The 22,185-nt window shown below is 36.3% G+C and overlaps 1 protein-coding gene across 1 annotated transcript in view; it reads right to left on the reverse strand.

Moving 5' to 3' along the window:
• dpyd.L (dihydropyrimidine dehydrogenase L homeolog) overlaps window positions 1-22,185 on the reverse strand; it is a 404,384-nt gene that overhangs the window by 318,715 nt on the left and 63,484 nt on the right. The window contains exon 3 of the mRNA XM_041590529.1: window positions 2,223-2,305. Within this exon, the coding sequence (XP_041446463.1) occupies window positions 2,223-2,305 (83 nt within the window). The remainder of the gene's footprint in view (window positions 1-2,222; window positions 2,306-22,185) is intronic.

Consider the following 22,185-nt stretch of genomic DNA (forward strand, 5'->3'; position numbering starts at 1 on the left):
CATATTTAGACATTTAATGATTTCAGTCATCTTGACATTTAAAGATTTTTATTTGTATATGATAGGAGTGCACTTGAAATGCAATCATGTTAATACTTTCTCCTAATTTTACTAATCACTTGGATTGTGCTATCTGAACATGATACAGTCTACAGCATGTGTTTTAAGTACCCTTAAACGTTTACTATTTAACCGTTGTACATTTCTAAATACAGGAAGTAAAAATATTCTATCACAGGTGATGAATAAACAGTTTTTATTTTAACTTTTATTTTAACGGTTAACCATAGTTACTGAATACATTTATAGAGTTACTTTTCAATGAATAGTGAAGCAGTGCCTGTTTACTAAATGTCAGTAAGTGATGTGGTACAAGTAGCAGTTCCATGTATATTTTGCCACCAAGGTAATTAATAACGCTGTGGGTGGGTGAAAAAAGACTCCAAATCACTCCTCATTCATTTGAATTGCAATCATATTGCATTATTCTTGAATAATGCGGCATCATTCCAAACATTTTGTTGTCCACTAATGGAATGTCAAATTATGTGGGCAATGAAATGCATCATAATATGTGTTAATTAGTTATGGGGAGAATCTGACCCCTTTCACAAAAGTCAAATAATTCGCTAAACGCATTAAAGTAAATGGACATTTTTTGTGCAACATTTTTCAAACTTTACATTAAAGTCTATGAGCATATTTTAATGTCAAAACTATCCAAAATATTTCACTCGTCCCTAGTGCCAAAGCCTAAAAGGTACATAAAAAAGGTCTTTAAAAATTAAACTGGAAATTTCATTATGCTCAACAAAAAATGTATGAGTGTTATTTTACAACTGGAAGCTCACTCAAACACAATGCCTACTCACAATAATTAACACATTTTACCACTAACAGCGGTTAACGCTTCTACAGGTTCACATTTGGGTCAATATATTTACTTTTTAGGAAATAATGGAATAAAAATTTGGAACTGCCTGTATAAACACAAGTCTGTTAGCTGTTAGGAACTCAATGGGGCAGATTTAGCAACATCATGAAGTTTTTAATTTGAGAACTCACAAACTCGAGCTATATTTACCAAAACTCATTTTCTAGCTGTATTTAGTGCCAACATTTTAAATGTACAATTGTGGCATCTAAGAGTTCTTGTAATCAATGCAAGTTACCTAGGCAAAATTGATCAAAGTTTTTCAATTTGCATTTGAGTTGCTAGACATTGAAAATTAGTACAATGTGATTTTGCTGCGTCTGAGTTTTTCTTCATGTTTTTAGTCAATTTAGTTGATGAGAGTCACATTTATTCATAAATAAGCTCACATTCGAGTTTGGTGAATGTTGATCATCATCATTTATTTATATAGCGCTGTCAAGATACGCAGTGCTTATGTTGATAAATTGGCCTTCAAATGTCCATTGAGACATGAGCTGAGACAGCAGAGATTTGTTGTCAGTAATTTTCTACCTAACTGGACTAAGGCATATAGTGCAAGGTTTTCCATTAGGGTCACTAATTTGCTTAAAGCCTTAGATGAGAAAAGTGACAGCAACACAACTACTGTATGTTTGCAAGGGAAGCAAAACTGCATGTTAAAATAGATCCTCACAAGATGTTCCATCTGTGGAGGGTTATCTAAACAGATTGCTGGTTTTGGCATCTAATGTATGTGACAGCTGAGATTCAGAGTAGATAATCTAAAGGTGATGCATAGGAGGTTTAACATATGCATGGTGCTTAAACAAATAAGAGATCTATCTTCTTGTGATTAAGGGTGCTTTTATCTTTAGCATCTTTATAACATATAAAAAATGAAAGCTGTGAAATTCACTTCCCGAAAAGGTCATACTATCAGATGCTGCATATATTTTCATGAAAGGGCATTTAATGCAAGACTATATACTGGAAGGATTTGTAATTGGGGGGGGGGGGAGAAACAAGACAGAACAGGTACCATTTTACTTCATATGCCTATTGCACACGTTGGAAAACAGGGATACAATAAACATTTTATAGAAACAAATTACACATTTACATTTCTACTGAGAATAAATGCTAAACTTTTATGCATGTGCAGAAGAAAGAACAACCCCCAAGGGAAGTTGCAACAGTGACAAATGAATATCTTCTAGAATAGAGCAAATTTCAGAAATTAACTCATTTGGGCACCAAATTTTGCTTTACCGCTCAAATGATTGTTACTATGGACACTCTGACTTACCTCATTGCTTCTCGCAATGCTCCTCTTTCACCAAGAGTTGTATGTTTGATGTCATCAAAATTGTTTTCTAGTTTCTCGCATTTCTACAGAGACAGAATGAACAATTCATATGAAATCATTTATCAATGTCTCCAATCTGCATGCATTTTTTAATAGAAGATATATACAGATACACACACATAATTTGTGTTTAACCTTCAAAATGTAAAAAAATCTACAGATTCTTAAAACAAATGGCCTTTTAAACATTAGAAAATACAGTATATACATATCCACACACATATAATATTTTATATGTTTAACCTTCAAATGCAAAAAAAAAATCTACAGATTCTTAAAACAAATGGCCTTTTCACATTAGTTTAAAGTTATGGCAAAAAAAAAAAAAAATGGCAGCAGCATATATATCTTTCAATACAGGTTAAATGTTTTCCTGGGTTCTTTGGGGTTGTCCTCTTCCACTGGGCACCCACATGTTACACCATGTTGTATGTAAATTATCTGTTAGCATTACAGAAATCATAAAATACAAGATCATCTGATCTCGCTCGGTCTGGTTTTTAAACTAGGTCCTGAAAAGAATCTACCAAATATATTCTCAATTTATTGGAAAAAATATCTACTCAAAGGGTGGAGTTGATATTTAAAACAAAATCTTTATTATTTATAAAGATTGATAAAGGGTCCAGAGAGGCCCAAAATGTTGCGAAACTGATGCATGTATTTTTTAGCCCACTACCCAAAAAAAAATAGCACTTTTACAATGTGTCCAGTGTGCTGCAGTAAACGTGTATTGAAACTAAATTTGTGACCCTAGGCTGATCTGGGGCTTTACAAGTACTGGGTACCTGAATCGATTAAACAGGTGGAGCACTCCAACTTGAGTGGAATTTGACTATTGATACTGATACAGTTCCTGTCATTAACAATTACATGGCAAACCTGCTAAAATTCATTCAGCCAGTTGAAAAAAAAAACACCTTTGGCCACCTTTATGCAAACTATTTTTATTACACGTTAATAAAGATATGTGACCAAGACAGCAGGAAAATTACCAATAATTTAATTGTTAAAGGGATTCTGTCTTGATTTTAATGATGTAGTTTTTATTTCTAAATTACACGGTTTACACTGCAATGAATTCACTCTACAATATAAAATGTCATTCTTGACCCAGCAAGTGAATTTATTATTAGTTTTAGTTTTTTTTTAAGTTCTCAGGTCATTTTGCCTCGTCATGTGCTTTCAGAAATAGCCAGCACTTTAGGATGGAACTGCTTTCTGGCAGGCTGTTTTTCCTACTCAATGTAACTGAATGTGTCACAGTGGGACCTGGATTTTACTATTCAGTGCTGTTCTTAAATCTACCAGGCAGCTTATATCTTGTGTTAGGGAGCTGCCATCTGGTTACTTTCCCATTGTTCTGTTGTTAGGCTGCTGGGGGGAAAAGGGAGGGGGCTGATATCACTCCAACTTGTACAGCAGTAAAGAGTAACTGAAGTTTATCAGAGCACAAGTTACAAGACTGTGGCAGCTGGGAAAAGGACAATATGTCTAGCCCCATGTCAGATTTCAAAATTAAATTTATAAAAAAAAAATCTGTTTGCTCTTTTGAGACAGATTTAAGTGCAGAATTCTGCTGGAGCAGCACTATTAACTAATGCATTTTAAAAAATACTTTTTTTCCCATGACAGTATCCCTTTAAGTAAACTACTTAATTGTTAAATAAAGGTGGCCATACATATACAGATTTAGTTGGCACTCTCTTATCATGGGCTGATTTAGCTATCACTTATCTAATCAGCTAAATGATCATTTGAACATACAATTCACCCATCCATGGTAAACGATATGTGAGGAGACTTTGATTGTATGTTTGTTATGTAGGCTGCAAGATCTCACATATGGTAACCAATGGCTGTCTGTCCCTTTGTTTGCTGTTGCCAAAGGCACGTATAGTGAACAATTGCTTAAAGTGGACCTGTTACCCAGACACAGAAAACTGTATAATAAAAGTCCTTTTCAAATTAAACATGAAATTCAATTTCTATTTTTTATTAAAGCATTCATAGCTGTTGTAAGCTCATTCAAAAATCTCAGCTGTCAATCAAATATTGTCTGCCCCTCCTCTATGCTTTAGGTATAAAGGCAGGGCAGACAATTACTTTCACTTTCCATTCAGCACTTACTAGATGCCACTGCTCTGCACACATTCCCCTGTTTTCTTCACCATTTAATTGTGACATCAAGCCCCCACTCTGGAGCACAAATAAGATTCTGAGATCATACAAGGCTTGTCTTTATAACAGTGTCTACAAAATGGCAGCTGAATGCTTGCTATAATTATGAATTCCCAGACTGAAGCAAACAAGATTAAAATAATTTATATAGTGTAATTAAAGTTCATTTTGCTTGACTAATGTGATAAAATAGGATTTTGGATAATTGTTTTGGGTAATGGGTCCCCTTTAAGGACGATTATCTGATTTTCCCATCTACAGACCAATATAATTTTTAAACCTGTCCGATTGACTATTGGGACAATTTTGTGGGAATGATACAATCAATGTAACGATAAGTGGATGATTTTGTTGGATTGTGCTAAATGCGATCATTTCAAATGAATAAATCTGCCCATGCATGGCGACCTTTACATTATTACAACCACAAAAATAATATCCAAAATTTTATGTAGCAGTCATGAAGTCATATGTTCCAAGGGTTAAACGTACATCCTATAATAAATAGTGAATTATTATAAGTACCGGCATAAGGCACTACAGTGGTTCTTTTATTTTTAACTTATGATCTAAAAACGCCATTGTTAAAATACTCATACAAGTAAATTATTAAAATGGGGAAAATGCATAACAATACTTGAAATAAGTTTATGGCTTCCATTGCCCTGATGTAGACTGGATTGGTTAATTCAATATTAAATATTACATGGTTGCATTTTGTTACATATTTATTGTATATTGGTTTTACATTGAATTTGCCTAGGAAGGCGCTGTTGGATTATATCTCATTTGCTCTTAAGAAATCAAAGATGAAAAATACTTTCCAACAGGGAAAAAATGAGAATGAGGCCATGCATTGCAACAATGGAGCATTATGCATTGAATATAGCAGTATTTTAGAGAACTGCTTTGAATACATTTTTTGTGATCAAAGTCTTTGTGAAGAAGTACCAACCAAATTTGTGAACGCTATTTTATGCCCTATGAAATGAGAAATAGACTCTCCTGAGCATCAGTATGATGTGACAAGTCTTTGATAACTAAGGAATAAGGATTCAGTGTACTGTATGCATCTTAAACAGAAGAAATCACCTTAACAACTTGGCCTATGAATGGTAATCCTTCAAGAGCCTCTATTGTGAAAAACCAAAGCAGGTGCTTTTCCCTGGTTTATTTTATTCGTCTCTAAGGTTCTTTTAAGAAATACAAATCTAGGGTGGATTACATCTGTCTTATGCATTTGTGGCTTTAAATATATAGAAGGCTGGGTTGTTAAAAATTGATTTTGCAAATTGCAGTAAGGATTTCAGATTTGTTTTCCAATTAAAATGAACTGATCTAAAATGTGTTCAATATTTATACAACGTTTTATAGGACATTTTAAATCCTTTTCTGCTTAAAATTAACTTGAAGGAAAAGTAAAAAGTTCACAAAGGTCTTTAAATGTAGAATAACTGAATGCAGCCTTTAAGTTTTCTGTAACAGTAAATAATAAGTAAGCCCAATTTTTTTTTAAAAAAAAACTGGGGCGTGATCATAAAAATTTAACCAAAGTAACAAAGACAAAGTAAGAAAGTAACTCCACTCAGATCTTTTTCAATTAAGCATTCCAAACTCTTGACTGTACAAAAGGTGTATAGATTAAAATATTTAGCACAGAAAATACCAGTTTGCACAATAAAAATATTTGAATTCTATGTGAAAAAAGAAGGAATTTTGTTTAGGCTCAGCGGCATGTGGCTCTGGCACTGGGAAAATGGGAATACAGTGTACAGGTATGGGACCTGTTATCCAGAATGCTCGGGACCTGGGGTTTTCCGGATAACGGATCTTTCCGTGATTTGGGTCTTCACGCCTTAAGTCTACAAGAAATTAATTTAAACATTAAATAAACCCGATAGGCTGGTTTTGCTTCCAATAAGGATTAATTAATCTTAGTTGGGATCAAGAACAAGCTACTGTTTTATTATTACAGAGAAAAGGAAATCATTTGGATTATTTGGATAAAATTGAGTCTATGGGAGACTTTCTGGGATAAGGGATCCTATACCTGTATTCATCTACAAAATAATCAATCATGCCTCAAATTAAGGACACTGTAAAATATAAAAGAAATAGTTATAGTGAACAAGTAGGTTGGAAAAATGAAGCAGCAGCTGAACATTAAGTCAAGGCTATGAGAGACTTGAAATGTTGAAGCACTTTATAAGACAGTTACACAAAAGAGATACTGCACAATAAATAAGCCCCCATGCACAATTCTTCAGTAATTCATTAGCCTGTAAATATATATATATATATATATATATATATATATATATATATATATATATATATATATATATATATATATATATACATATATACACACACACATACAGTAATATTAAAGAAAACTTGCGGCATTCACAGGGTTTGCGGTGTTGCAAAAAACAAAAAGTCAAAGTAAACTTTATTGTCATCTCAGCAGTATACGAATACACAGTGAGACGAGATGACGTGGCTCCAGCTAGTACATATCACAAAAAGGCACTTGAAAAAAGCTTTCGCGCAGCCTGGTTGTTTGGGCTTTAATGCTGCAAAATCGTCTGCCGGATGGGAGCAGCATGAACAGTCCGTGTGAGGGGTGTGTGGAGTCCAGTGCAATGCAGGAGGACTTTCTTGCACAGCGCTTGTGGAAGATGTCCTGCAGTGATGGAAGAGCCACTCCAATGATGTTGCCAGCTGCTCTGACAGTCCGCTGTAGACTTTTCCGGTCAGCAGAGTTGGCACTACTGTACCAGATGGAGATGCAGCTCTCTATGGTGCCCCTGTAGAACACTGTGAGGGTGGGAGGCGGAAGGCTCTCCCGTTTCAGTCGTCTTAGGAAGTGAAGACGCTGCTGAGCCTTTTTGGTGATGGAGGCGGTGTTGGTGGTCCAGGTGAGGTCATCAGTGATGTGGACTCCCAGGAATTTGGTGTTCTTTACTGTCTCTACTGTGGAGCTATTGATGTTGAGTGGTGTGTGAGCAGGGTGAGTTCTCCTGAAGTCGACAATCATCTCTTTAGTTTTATCCACATTCAGTGACAGGTTGTTCTCACTGCAACAGACTGCCAGCTGCTGAATCTCATCTCTGTACGCCGACTCGTCATTGTGGCTGATGAGCCCCACCACAGTTGTGTCATCGGCGAACTTGATGATGTGGTTTGAGCTGTGTCTAGCTTTGCAGTCATGTGTCAGCAATAAGAACACATCCTTGAGGAGCTCCTGTGCTCAATCTGATGGTGCTGGAAATGTTGTTGCCGATACGAACGGACTGAGGCCTCTCTGACAGAAAGTCCAAGATCCAATTGCACAAAGAGGTACTCAATCCCAGCTCACTTAGTTTCCCACTCAGCTTTTGAGGGATGATGGTATTGAATGCTGTCTTTCTTGTCCAGATGAGTTAGTGAGAGGTGGAGTACAGAAGATATGGCATCCTCAGTTGACCTGTTTGGCCGATATGCAAATTGTAGTGGGTCCAGTGAGCGGGGGAAGGTGCTCTTGATGTGTGCCATCACAAGTCTCTCGAAGGATTTCATGATGACCGGGGTTAGTGCAACAGGGCGGTAGTCATTCAGGCAGGTTACTGAAGATTTCTTTGGCACTGGAATGATAGTGGTGGACTTGAAGCATCTGGGGATGATCATCTGGCTTAGCGATGTGTTGAAAATGTCAGTGAAGACGTCAGCCAGCTGATCAGCACAGTTTCTGAGCACACGACCAGGAATGTTGTCTGGTCCGGGAGCCTTTCGTGGATTGACCTTGGTTAAGGTTCGCCTCGCATCGGCTGTGGGTAGACAGATGACTTGGTCAGTGAGAGGAGGTGTGGCTTTCCTCACAGGCTCTTTGTTTAGCACATCAAACCGTACGCAAAACTTGTTCAGTTCCTCTGGGAGTGTGGCATCTTTGTCGCTGCTGCTCCGCGCAGGCTTGTACTGTGTGACAGCCTGAATGCCTTGCCATAGGTTGCGTGAGTCTTTAGAGTTGTCGAAATGATATATATATATATAGGTGAAGAATGGCGCCACTCACAGGATTTTCAGGCAAAATAAAGAAAAACTTTTTATTTAACTCTACGTTTCTATCCCTCACAGGGCTCTTTCTCAAGAGTATACAAACATGCCAAGTTTGGGAGTTTTACTTTGAAAGCAGCTAGTAAGTTGCAGGTAAAACTTAGTCCCTTTTTTCAAAATTACCGCACTCACAGGACTTTTCAATGGTGCAAAATCAAATATATATATATTTATGAGTCCAAAAGTACCCGCACTCTTACCCCGAGTCCAATGGCGGGTGCTAGGTCAAATTGAGATGTATAGTGTGTACAGTGGACCAGCACTCCAATAAATTTTCCAAACAATTTTATTGAGTCATTACTCGCCCCTCGTTGGGGACTTTATCTACGTGTTTCGGTTCTCCTTGAACCGTCGTCTGTATGTGCTCTGGAGTCATCACATGGTGTATAAATTCAAACAAGCACCAATCAGTAAAAAGTGTTAATTAGAACTGTGAACATATTTGCATATTCATGCCAGTGAATCTATGTAAATTAATACAACTGCTAAAACAATAAAAATATAAGCAATGTGAAATTTATATTAGTGAGTAGCCAAATATTGGCTCCCACTTTGCTAGCAGCATGTATCTCAAATGAGGATTATTTTCACCAAACATCATATTTAGCATTATAATTTTATAAGTGAGAGCTTTAGTCTCTAATAGCAATGTATGTGAGAACTTAACCGATGACCAGTCATCACACATGTTACTATAGATCAAACATCATTGCTAGTTTGGCATATAATCTCCATATTCTTTTTTTTTTTTAAATGGTCCATCTCATCACCAGCTATTAGGGTACTTCTCAGTTCTTGGTAATTAATTAATATCAACTATCATCAGTTTACCCCATGCTTATTCAAAAATTCTCATCAAGAGGAGAGCTGCCAATGTCAAAAGAACCTTCTTGTAAAAATAGGTAGTCCAAATGTGCATAAATATGCAAATATGTTCACAGTTTCTAATTAACACTTTTTACTGATTGGTGCTCATTTCAATTTATGACGACTCCAGAGCATATCCTGACGACGGTTCAAGAAGAACCGAAATGCATAGATGTGGGCGATTTTGTGAAAATTCAATAAATACACTTTCTGTGAGTGCACCTAATAGCTTCCATTATATATATATATATATATATATATATATATATATATATATATATATATATATATATATTTGTACTTACCTAACTTGGCAGGCACCCAGGTATGTACCGAAGTAAACGGTGTGCACCTTTGGAACTGTGTATATATATATATATATATATATATATATATATATATATATATATATATATATATAGATATAGATATAGATATATATAGTAATTTTTTTTATGTTATGTTATGCATTTGCAGTAACTCTCTATGGTGGACCAGTAGAAGCATACTGGCCCATATATATGTAGACATGGAGAAAGTTGAAGGGCAAAAAGTATAAAGTATGAAAATGTGGTATGAAAATAAATGGATTCAGGTAGCAGAAAAGTCAAGGAAACAGTGGAGTTACTACCGGGGGAGCAGGGGGTGCAATTGGGCCGGCGCGCGCACCCCCACCAGTCACTCGCCCACTGCAGCGGCGCATGGAAGAGGGTGGGGGGCGGGGCCTGGCTGCACGGCCCGCCCCCACCTAGTTCCATATCTGCAAGGAAAGAAAGATATCACATTATGAAAAAAAGATATAAAGAGAAAGTATGTGACTAAAGAGCGCAGAGGGGGAACAAAACAAAATAATATAAACCAAATAAGAAGAGATAAATGTGGACAACATAACAAAGGGGTGATGGGTAAATAAGGGTAAAACAATATAAGAGTGGAAGGTAAGGCCAGGAGTTGGGTTGGGGAAAAAGGTGGAATGGTGAAATATCTTAGGAATGGTGGTAAAATATCTTAGGAATGGTGGTAAGAGACATGGGGGGATAAAGTTGAGTATGTAGAAACTGCAATTTTGAGATTGTTAACAGTGGAACAACTTGAGAGAGAAAGTAAAAAAGAAGGTTGTGCAAAAAATAGGGAGTAGAGACACACAAAACGTGAAATAAAATAGAAAAGCTAAAAGGAATGATATGACTAAAATAGAATATGCATCCATTTCTATCCTCCTGTGGAATATACTAAATACAACTTTTTAAAAATCTAAATGCATAGTAATGCTTTTTTTTTTTTTACATTTAGGGGCCAATTTAAAATTGCTTTTGTCTTGACACAAGTGAAGGCACAAGCATTCTGAAATTGGCTACCAAATCTTATCTGGCCTTACAGATGAAATAGAGGGGTGGTGTAAACTACATAACCTGCTAAGAAGATTGTGACCTATACCAGTCACTCTATTTCCTCTGTATGTGCTTTCCCTTTGCTTTTTTGTTATCGCTGCTCCTCCATGAAAGTTAATTGACCCATACCAGCGATAGATTACAGCTTTCTGTAACTATACAGTTATAATGCATGTGCTGCCTGTATACTCTGTTGTCTAGCAACCATTTGGCAGCTTGGAGTATATATGTGTGTTTGTTGGTGATGGCTCTGTTTTTTCCTATTCCTTTGGAAGGTGCTGATTTGTGACGGAAACATTGAACATTATGCATACAATCCCTGGTTGTGCAAGTTTTTACTTTTTGACTTACACTCCACTTAAGTGGAGTGCATATGTGTGCGTGCGTGTGTGTGTGTCTGTGTGTGTGAGTGCGTGTGTGTGTCTAAAACGAAATCCCTTGGGACCACCTGGTCCAAGTGTCAACCAATACTATTTATTAAAAAGAAAAAGTATACATTTAGATTTTCTTTGCCTTGTTATATAGTTGACACCTACTCCTTGTATTTTCTTATCTAAATCACAATGTGCTCACTGCATTACCTTAAACTTTAATTTTTTAGCTTGCCTACATGTCTGGTAAGGCATTACCATGTAACATAAATTGCAGCACTTTCTTAAAAGCTTTTGGCCCTCGTCCCCCTAGGTTTTCCAGTTTATCTGTTGAATTCAATGTGTGCATGTACAGTAAGCAATGTGTGTATGTACAGTAAGCAGTCAGTGAGGTCATACATGTACAGTGAGCATTCAGAGGCTTCAGAAGAGTACAAATGCACAATGATGCCACTTCTGGTGGTGGGCCTTATGCAATGACATCACTTCCTGTGACACCATGCAGCAATGGCATTTTTTGTTAAAGCAGCCTGCCAGTTGCTGGGGTTGACTATTTTCTCCCCTAGCACTAACACTTTCTTTATACAGCTGAAGTCCTTCTTTAAATTGGAACACTTTGTACAATGCAATGCCCCTGAAGAAGCCGCTGAGTCGGTGAAACGCGTAGGGCAGCATAGGTGGACGGTGGTGAGAGTAGCTCTGACCGCTCCCTACGTAGATAGGCAGGTACTCTTGGAAAAATGGAAGGGAGGGGTTACTGTCCTGAATGGGGTAGACTTTCCTTTTAGGAACACTTTGGTGTAATTGGTCACGCTGCAAGTTGGCACGAGACCATCCACTCGTCCACCTGGGCAATTTTATTTAATGTTTTTTAAGGACACTGTCCAGCACCGATGTAGTTAACGCAGTGGGTTTGTTTGGTCGTGGGAAGCTTGGCACACTAAGGGTGTGTGTGGTTTTTAACTATTAAGTTATTAAAAGTTATGTTTTAAGCTATGGGGAACTGGTGTTAACCTATCACTAGCACTGTTGATGGCGGTCTGAACTGGGTTGCTGGGAGTTGTAGGACAGGTGTTCTGGCTATCAGGACACCTGACTCACACTTCAGTTGTTTTTTGAATGTGATATATTGTATTCAACCTTGCAGACCAGCCATCAAGCAAACACTGGAGTGTAGTGGATGCTGAATTGAACAATCAATGCAATGAGTACTAAAGGAAAAAAGCAACTATATTCACCAGTATTATGGCCAGTGGGTTACCAAGATTACACACACAGTACATACTTGTAAAAAGAAAACATTGTAATGGTTTATGGGGTAGTATGTCAGTTAAGATCCTCAAAAATGTTTGTAACTCAATGAGACTTATTAAAATAACATGAACACTACCAAACAATCTGTAATATTGACTATCTTGCAAACATTTCCAGTTATCCTTAAAGTTCCCATTACTAAATATATTCTGGGTTTATAGAACAAAAAATGCTTTTAGATGGCAATATATTTTCATAGGGATAATTATTAAGGGAATACACAAAGTACATTGTTTGATTTATAGACAATAATAAGACACAGTCCAAAGGCTGTGACTTAACGGTCTTCAGGAGAGTCATTTGTGCACAATTCAGGATGAATTTTCCAAGTTCAGAGTCAAAACTGTAATGGAAAAAATCGTATTCAATATTAGCAAGGGTAAAATTGTAAACCATCCAAATACTCATATGTGAATTTCATTTAGACTGTGGCGGTTGATCTAGCAGCTGGCATGTAAGCCACCAGTTAATGGAATCTTGAAACAACAGACCAGAATCTAATTAAACTGAATTACATGCCAAACAAAAATGATTAAAAACAGATTAATAAACAATTGCCCAAAATTCTGAAGAATTCATTCTGTTTCTCCTCAACCTCACTCTCAAAGCTGCTTTATTTTAAGAAAGGTGGAATAAAAAGCTTTGATACACCGTTTGTGAAATACTTGATGAATCATTTCAAAATGGCAAAGGTCCTGATAAAAAAAACATGAATTTAATATTTTCAATTCCCTTCTAGTGTGATTTTTATGTTGGCTCTGTTCCAGCAAACTAAAAATATATGTTATTAGCTTGTTCCAAATCTTGTGTCGCTAAGATGGAGAGAGCACATCACCACCCACTACAAAAGATTGAATGGAAGAGTGTTATTTCAACTGAGCAAGGGAATCAAGAAACCACACGCTTCCCGCAATGTGTTCTTATTATATTTTACCCAAGGCATCCTGAAAGGAAGACATTCACTAGAGCACGAACATCTTTTTATATCTGGAGAAAATGCCTTGATTTGACTAATAATGTGAATAATATTTTACTGTATACTAGGGCCCTGGAGAAAAAGCAAACACTATCTTAAGGTTTATTTAGCCCTATAGTTATGGAATGTGAAACAAGTATGTGCCTAATGGAAAGATACTATTTTAAACACATATTCTGATATACCTGTAATCCGCTATTATTTTATGCAATCATTTCAGCAATGTTATTTCCTCTTCAGATCTATTCACATTGGGTTTTTCTTGACTTTTTTTTTTTTTAATAATTATGAAGATAAACAGAAGAAAATATGGCTTGCACAAGTTTTTTTTGCATCACTTCTAATATTGTGCCAATTATACACTGGATTCTATGGACACTTTCGTCATAGGGATGCAAATATATTATTTTTTAAGCTTGAGTTTTTTCTAAATTTGATCATTAAGAAAATTTTGATTCAATTAATTAGCATTTCTTCCTTGCAAGAAGCTTGAATTGCAAAAACAATCACATTACTTTTAATTGAAAAACAATTGAAGTTAATAAGAGCATTGTTCCTTCCATTTTTACAAATTGAACTTCTTGAAAAAAAAACTAACTTGAATATTGAAAATACACCACAATTGACTAATATAGAAGCTTACCAAAAAATAGCTGCTGAATTTGACATTTTTAATTTATAAATATGAAAAATTTTAGTTGGATAAAAAATTTGGCATCTGTTTCTCCAATTGTGGGAAACATCTAAAATGTTATTACACAGGCCCAAATGTGTTTAAGATGCTGTTGATCAGTACTCTTATTCCTCAGATAGGTATAAATATGCTGGGTGTCCTTACTAGTATTGTGTAAGGAATTACGGCTACTTGGGAAGTATAACAAAGTGGTCAAAATGCATTCTGTGAACACATTTATTTTTTTCATAAAGTTTGGTTGTGATTAATGTTCCATTAACCACACTTTTCAGAGGAATACGAAGATACCATCACCTTGAGATTTTTTTTGTAGGTTAATCCACCGCTCTATATGTTATTTACAGTTATTGGTTGCTAATAGTAACCCTTTAGATCTTTGCTTTAATTTTTAAGTTTGTAATAGATCATTTAAAACTAATTGCTGATTGGTTGGAATTTTCACTATATTTCCTAAACTTTGACATTTTCACTTTCCACTTTCCCTAGTCCTGGCACTAATATCACCAAATTTGTTCATCCTGGTTGAATTTACTTTAGGGGGTTATTTATCAAAGGTCAAATTTTAGAGTTATGTGAGCTTTTTTACACCTCGAATAAACTCACAGCTCGAATGTTTTCTAATTTAAGAAAAAACTAACGGAAAAAAAACCTCATGAAGTCATGAAGGCTATTAACATCTTTAAATGGTTCAAAGGATTTCATTGAATCAAAAATAACCTTGAAAACGAAAAAATTTTGTGGAAAACAAAACTTGAACCTTAATAAATCTGCCCCTAGGTTCTCTACTCCATTTTTTTTAGTATTTATTAGTAAATATATTTATTGTAACAATTCATAAAAAATGTAAAGTGGCCAAAAATTGAGGACTCTAGGATTATAGTTGAACTACAATGAAGCGCACAAGATAAAGCATATAATGTAGTAAGTCCCTGTGAAGATTTCTTTTGTAAAGCACACACAACCCACTCTGCGAGTATATTGGTGTACAAATGTGAAATCACTCCAGATAAACGTGTTTAAATGTGACCTGAATCTCCTCCTGTCAACACCCTCATGAGCGAATCTACTCAACAGACTCAGGATGATAAGGCATAAAACAGATAGGATTCCCAGCAACCTCCTGTTCATATTTAGTGGACCCCAACTCTCTCCATTGGTCACATTTAGGGGCCGATTCACTAAATTCGAGTGAAGGATTCGAAGTAAAAAAACTTCGAATTTCGAAGTATTTTTTGGGCTATTTCGACCATTGAATGGGCTACTTCGACCACGAATCGAAGGATTCGAAGTAAAAATCGTTCGACTATTCGACCATTCGATAGTCGAAGTACTGTCTCTTTAAAAAAAACTTCAACCCCCTAGTTCGGCAGATAAAAGCTACCGAAGTCAATGTTAACCTATGGGGAAGGTCCCCATAGGCTTGCCTAAGTTTTTTTGATCGAAGGATATTCCTTCGATCATTGGATTTAAATCCTTCGAATCGTTCGATTCGAAGGATTTAATCGTTCGATCGAAGGAATAATCCTTCGATTGTACGATCGCAGAATTTGCGCTAAATCCTTCAACTTCGATATTCGAAGTCGAAGGATTTCAATTCCTAGTCGAATATCGAAGGTTAATTAACCCTCAATATTCGACCCATGGTGAATCAGCCCCTTAGAGTATCTGGGGTGATTTCACATTTGTTCACCAATATACATGTAGGAACTGTAAAATTCTGTGCAAAAAATGCCACAGGTTTTCTTTGTTTCTATATTTGAATTAAGCTGTAAGAAATCTGCTTATTATGTATGACTAAACTATTTGCGACCCTGTCTTACATGTTTTTTTGTAGGTAGATGATTGGTTTGAGGATTATTTTCTCACACAGCAGTGTGACCAAGTTACTATGGTAACCGCTGCCTGACAAAAGTCCTAATTACTGGCTACAGATATATTCATAGCCTCAACAGAGCCCCCTCTATAAGTAATGAAAATATTGGAATAAATAATTATTGAACATCTAGAGCAGGTAAGTGCAGTGAAGTTTAATCAACCTCCCACTGTCAGTCACCATTTCTGAAGTCAGAAGGCAGAATCCATCACAAAATAAGTTGTGATATTTATAAAGGAATGTATTTTCAGTTACTCCAGACATTTACATAATTACTTTACACCACAGATCTAGTGAGTTTCCGGGGCTCAGAAGAGACACTTGAGTAGTTGAGTGAAAATAACACAAAGTTATTAAGGAAGGAAATGCATAAAGGTGTATATTCTGGGTAACTCTAAAAGTGATACTTTCACCATGCTGCAGATAAGTCAGTGGGACAAGATAAGGAAGAGAAATGTTTAAGTAAAAAGTGGTATTAAAAACCATTTAACTTTTAGCCGGTTTTAACTCAGCTTTTTACTTGAGCTCCAACTCCACAGTGCCTACAGAAAGTTGATAATTCATAGACCAATAACCATTCTTGATTACAACTATTACAGTATGATTTTTTGTAAATGTTTTAAAATGTATTAATACAGGTATGGGACCAGTTATCCAGAATGCTTGGGACCTGGGGTATCCGAATAATGGATCTTTCCGTAATTGGGATATTAAAATGTTAAGTCTACTAGAATATCATGTAAACATATAGGGCCAGATTAATTATAAGTTGAGTTGTGTTTAACCCCCAAAAAATTTAGTTTTTGAGGGTATTTTTCAGTCAAAACTAAAATTTTTGGTTTAAAATAACCTAAATTGTTTCTTTAAAAACAAAAAAACTAAAATTTTTCCTGATTTTCCCGATTCTTGGAATAGCTTGAATTCGAATGTACTCAAGCTATAACTTGTTGAGATCATGTAAAGTCAATGGCAGAGGTCCCTTCAGCCATTTGAAGATGTATGTAGCCTTCAGAAGTCTCAAACCAAATTCACTGGTTTGAGATTTTTCTATTGGAGCTTTTTCTTAAACAGGAAAACATTTGAATTATTCATTTGAGTGCATTCGACGTATAAAAAACCTCACAAACCTCTAAAACTGGACAGTGAGATCTAAATCATTAACCTGTGAGAAAGTGAGAAAACGTTGGGCTTTTCTAGAAATGTCGATGCTGCTCCAAGGTGCCAAGAAGAGCAAAGACATAGAAGACTCAAGTTACAAAATTACTTGAATCCAAACCGTATATGTTCACGTATAGCCCATTTTAATGACATCAAAAGCTTATTCAGGTTTCTTATTTTATACATATAATGTCCCCCTATATTCTTTCAGCAACAGAACAAAAGAAAGAACAAAATGTATATAATGAGATGGGCAGCAATTGTGTGCAGCATTGTCCAGGCTCCCAATCATAGAAAAACCATAACATCCATGGTGCTGAAATCTTTCAAATAAAATAAAAACAATTGGTTGCATATTGCAGTTTGCTTGGTAATTGACAAATACATAAAATAGTTAGTTTATTCAAGCATAAACATGAAACAGTCATCGTGAAATTAGATGTAAGAAGCCGAATTTTAAAACACTGTTGGTACTTTGTAATAATGCTTGGCACTGCATGAACTCACAAAGCTAAACAATCATTCTTAATGGTCATATCTTTAAATCTGCATTAAAAAAATACATAGATAATAATAAATGAATGAATGCTCCAAAACAGAATTGAATATAGGCAATTAATCTGGCTGATTATTATAATGGAACACTCACTGTTTCTAATCAGTACTAATACACTTAGTTTTCTTCTGTACTTCAAAACATACCATTTTCATGAAAATGTTATACTTGTAAAGCCAATACCTACTAGAGGAGCATGAGCCCACTGAAACTTTGGTGCAGGGCTCAGTGCACCATAATGTGAAACAAATACAGTAATTGCTTTCTTTACCAAATTGGCACTTTCTACCCACATAGCTATGTCCCTGTATGTCAGGTTTGTTATTGCTAGGGGCATATTTATTATGCTGTATAAACATCAGCAGGATAGTACACCACAAACTTCCAGACTTTGGCATGTAAAAAACAGCGTAATATTTTTAAGCATTTTTCTCAGAATAATTTCCACTGGAAGCGATGTAAAAGGACATATCTGGCATTCGCATGACATAAAATTACACACACCTTCATAAATTTGCCATTTTACACCATTTTTTGGCGAATTTCATTTTACACAGTAAATGGGCTAAAGCCTGTGCTGTACAGATGTATTTTGTAGGTAACCAACATTTTGTAAAGAGATAATGAGGCTGCTCCAGGTCAGTCTTGGAGCTATTGACTTTAGGAGTTATTTCCCGGATCAGAGAAACTGATTTTCTACTGGAGCAAAGTTAAAAATATTTGTGAAATTTGCCACAAGGTATCAATTGTATCTAGAACTCCACTTAAAAATTTGCACCTAACAATTTGGCAGCAAAATGTTATACTAGTTTGTAAATGAAAGATACACGTGATACATGCAAAATGCTTGTACAAAAGGAGTGTCATGCAGGTGGGACATGGAGAATATGCTTCTATACCTTTCAACTTCCTATGATTTTGTAGGTGCAAAAAAATTGCACCTGATTAATGGCAGACAACAGTCACTACATCAAGTGTAATTTATCCAATTTGGAGTGCTCACCCTTCTAATGTGCACCCAATATAGTTGTCAGGTGCTTAATCTGGATGAACTTCTCCTAGCCAACAGGTCCTGTATCCAATGAAACATGAACCAGCAGCACACCGACTTGAAGTGAATGAATTCCTTGTTTATTTAGCTCATTTACATACAAGATAAGAGCAATGTTTCAGACTGCACTTTATCAAGCCTAGTGACTGCAAGTAAAGTCAATGTTTTATAAGGTGCACATAAGGAGTGGCCTATAACTCATCCCACTCAGTGACATCACAGTGAATAAACATGGTAATTAGAACAAATACAAAAAATAAAGATAATGGGAAAATCTCTGTGAAAATCCATATTTCAGTCCATTGGTGCATATCCATATACCTGTGAAGGTGTATGTACATGGGCTAAATAAACAAGGGATTATTTTGCTTCACTTCTAGTCGTTGTGCTGCTGGTTCCTTTTTACATCAAGTGTAGTTAGCTTGATAAAGATTTGTGGCAGAATGTGTGGTTTTGAGGCCAAATCTTTTTTACAAACTGCTTTAGAATTTCATAGTGCATTTCGTTTTGGCAGGAAAATGTGTTTTTTTTTTTTGCGCTGGAAAAAAACAAGAGGGAAAAATGTCCATTGACTCAATTCCATTTGTAGCTTACTCCAATGCATTTGGTGTGAGAAAAACAGTCTACTGACAGTTTTGAATATTTCAGTAAAGCAAACCAGGGCAACTTTTGCTACACCCTAAATGCCAAAATCTATTTAGCTACTATAAGATTTGTGTACTGGTTCCTATACCCTGGTTAGTGGCATTGTCACGTCTACCTAGACTATGGTGATCACTATATTATTCAATCATAGCTGTTCCTCTAAAGTTGTCTTGAATATTACTCTATTTCCAAATAATTCTAATGATCATGATCTCTCACTCTCTGACCATATAAAGAAAGCTTTACAGAAGCATGGTGCTTCTCATCCCTCAAATCACCCCTACACATTTCTAAATTACACTGTTTACACTGCAAATAACTCACTCTACAATGTAAAATTTCATTCCTGAACCAGCAAGTGTATTTTTTTAGTTATAATATTGGTGTGTAGGCAGCCATCTCAGGTCATTTTGCCTGGTCCCGTGCTTTCAGAAAGAGACAGCATTTTTGGATGGAACAGATTTCTGGCAGGCTGTTTTTTCTCCTACTCAACTATAACAATGCATTGCATGACTGGGGCAGCTGAGAAACCGACAATATGTCTAGCCCCATGTCAGATTTCAAAGTCAAATATAAAAAAAAAATAATCTGTTTACTCTTTTGAGAAATGGATTTCAGTGCAGAATTCTGCTGGAGCAGCCCTATATTGATGCGTTTTGAAAAAAATTTTTTACTCATGACAGTACCCCTTTAACTGGTCTGGCTTTATTTACAGATGAAATGTTCAGTACTTGCCTTTTTTGTAACTTGTATTTTATTGCTTTTTGCAATAAAGTACATTTACAGCATGAAGTGTTTCTTTGCATTATTTGTACAATATTGTTATTAATGATAGACACAAATAACCAAATCATAAGCAGAGTAAAAATGAGATAAAACAAACAAAAGAGTGACCTTAATACCCAGGAGAGGAGAAATATATAATTCCAATCATGGTGATATAGAAGGTGGCACGGCCGCCATCAGGGGGGGACAAGTGTTCCGGGCATGAAGGGGGGCCTGGCAGTGCTGCAGTTTAGAAAGAGCCGGGCCCCCTTGCCAGCGCCGAAGATCTTGCAGGCAGCCGAAAATGCGGAAGTGCCGAAAAGCCGAACTCCCGAAACCACGAAAATAGCCGAAGTCCCGAAAATAGCCGAAGTCCCAAAGCAGCGAAAAGACCCGAAGTCACGAAAACAGCAGAAATTGAAGTCCTGAAGCAGCGAAAAGACCCGAAGTCACGAAAACAGCCGGAATTGAAGTCCTGAAGGGGTCGAAAAAGGCCCGAAGTCATGAAAACAGCCGGAATTGAAGTCCTGAAGCAGCGAAAAGACCCGAAGTCACGAAAACAGCCAGAATTGAAGTCCTGAAGCGGCGAAAAGACCCAAAGTCACAAAAGGAAGCGAAGTTGAAGTCCTGAAGCTAAGAGTTCAATTTTACTGAACACCAATTTGTGTTTTTTTATTATAATCCCCTGGCCACCAAAGTATTGTTTTAATATTCTACAGGCCCCTGCCACCAATGTTTTTTTTTTTTTTTAATATTTTTTGGGTCCCCAATTTTTTTTTTTTAACTTGTAAGGGGGGGGCCTGGTGCCAATATTTTTTTTAAAAATATTTTTTGGGGCCCCAATTTTTTAAGGGGGGCCCTGCCACCAATGTTTTTTTAAAAAAAAAATTTGGGCCCCAGTTGTTTTTTAACTTGTAAGGGGGGCCCTGGCACCAATGCCTTTTTTTTAAAAATATTTTTTGGGGCCCCAATTTTTTTTTACTTGTAAGGGGGGCCCTGGCACCAATGCTTTTTAAAAAAAAAAAGGGTGGGTGGGGCCCGGGCCCGGGGGGCCCCGAAAATATTGTTGTACGGGGCTCCGTGATTTTGAATGGCAGCCCTGGACGGTGGTATGGTTTAATTGGAGGTAACGCGTGGGCTCCCCAGTGGCAAGTCCCTCAAGTATCTCAAGTTGCACATATGGTGGAAATCATGTAGTATTCCCAGTTTTCCCACATATTGTATTCTTTATACTTATGTTGTTCCATTGTATTGGAAATTCGGGCTGTCATTTCCTCAAACAGTACTCACTTTTTAATTTACTCATTTTAAATTAAGGTGCTCTCATGATTCTAAATGATTATACACTTAAAGCAGATTCTATCTAGATTGATGAAGCAGCACAAACTTAATATGGTATTACAATTAATTATTATTAATCATAATAGCACACATCTATAAAGTGGCAATATACAGTTAGGTCCATAAATATTTGGACCGACATTTTTTTAAAAATAATTTTGGTTCTGTACATTACCACAATGAATTTTTAATGAAACAACTCAGATGCAGTTGAACTGCAGACTTTCAGCTTTAATTCAGTAGGTTGAACAAAAAGATTGCACAAAAATGTGAGGAACTAAAGCCTTTTTTCAGGGGCTCAAAAGTAATTGGACAAATTAAAAACTGAAAATAAAATGTTCATTTCTAATACTTGGTTGGAAACTCTTTGCTGGCAATGACAGCCTGAAGTCTTGAACTCATGGACATCACCAGATTCTGGGTTTCCTCCTTTTTAATGCTCTGCCAGGCCTTTACTGCAGCGGCTTTCAGTTGCTGTTTGTTTGTGGGCCTTTCTGTCTGAAACAACAAGTGAAATGCTTGCTCAATTGGGTTCAGATCAGGTGACTGACTTGGCCATTCAAGAATATTCCACTTCTTTGGTTTAATAAACTCCTGGGTTGCTTTGGCTTTATGTTTTGGGTCA

Source organism: Xenopus laevis, chromosome 4L (assembly GCF_017654675.1).
Source record: "Xenopus laevis strain J_2021 chromosome 4L, Xenopus_laevis_v10.1, whole genome shotgun sequence".
Lineage (NCBI taxonomy): Eukaryota > Metazoa > Chordata > Amphibia > Anura > Pipidae > Xenopus > Xenopus laevis.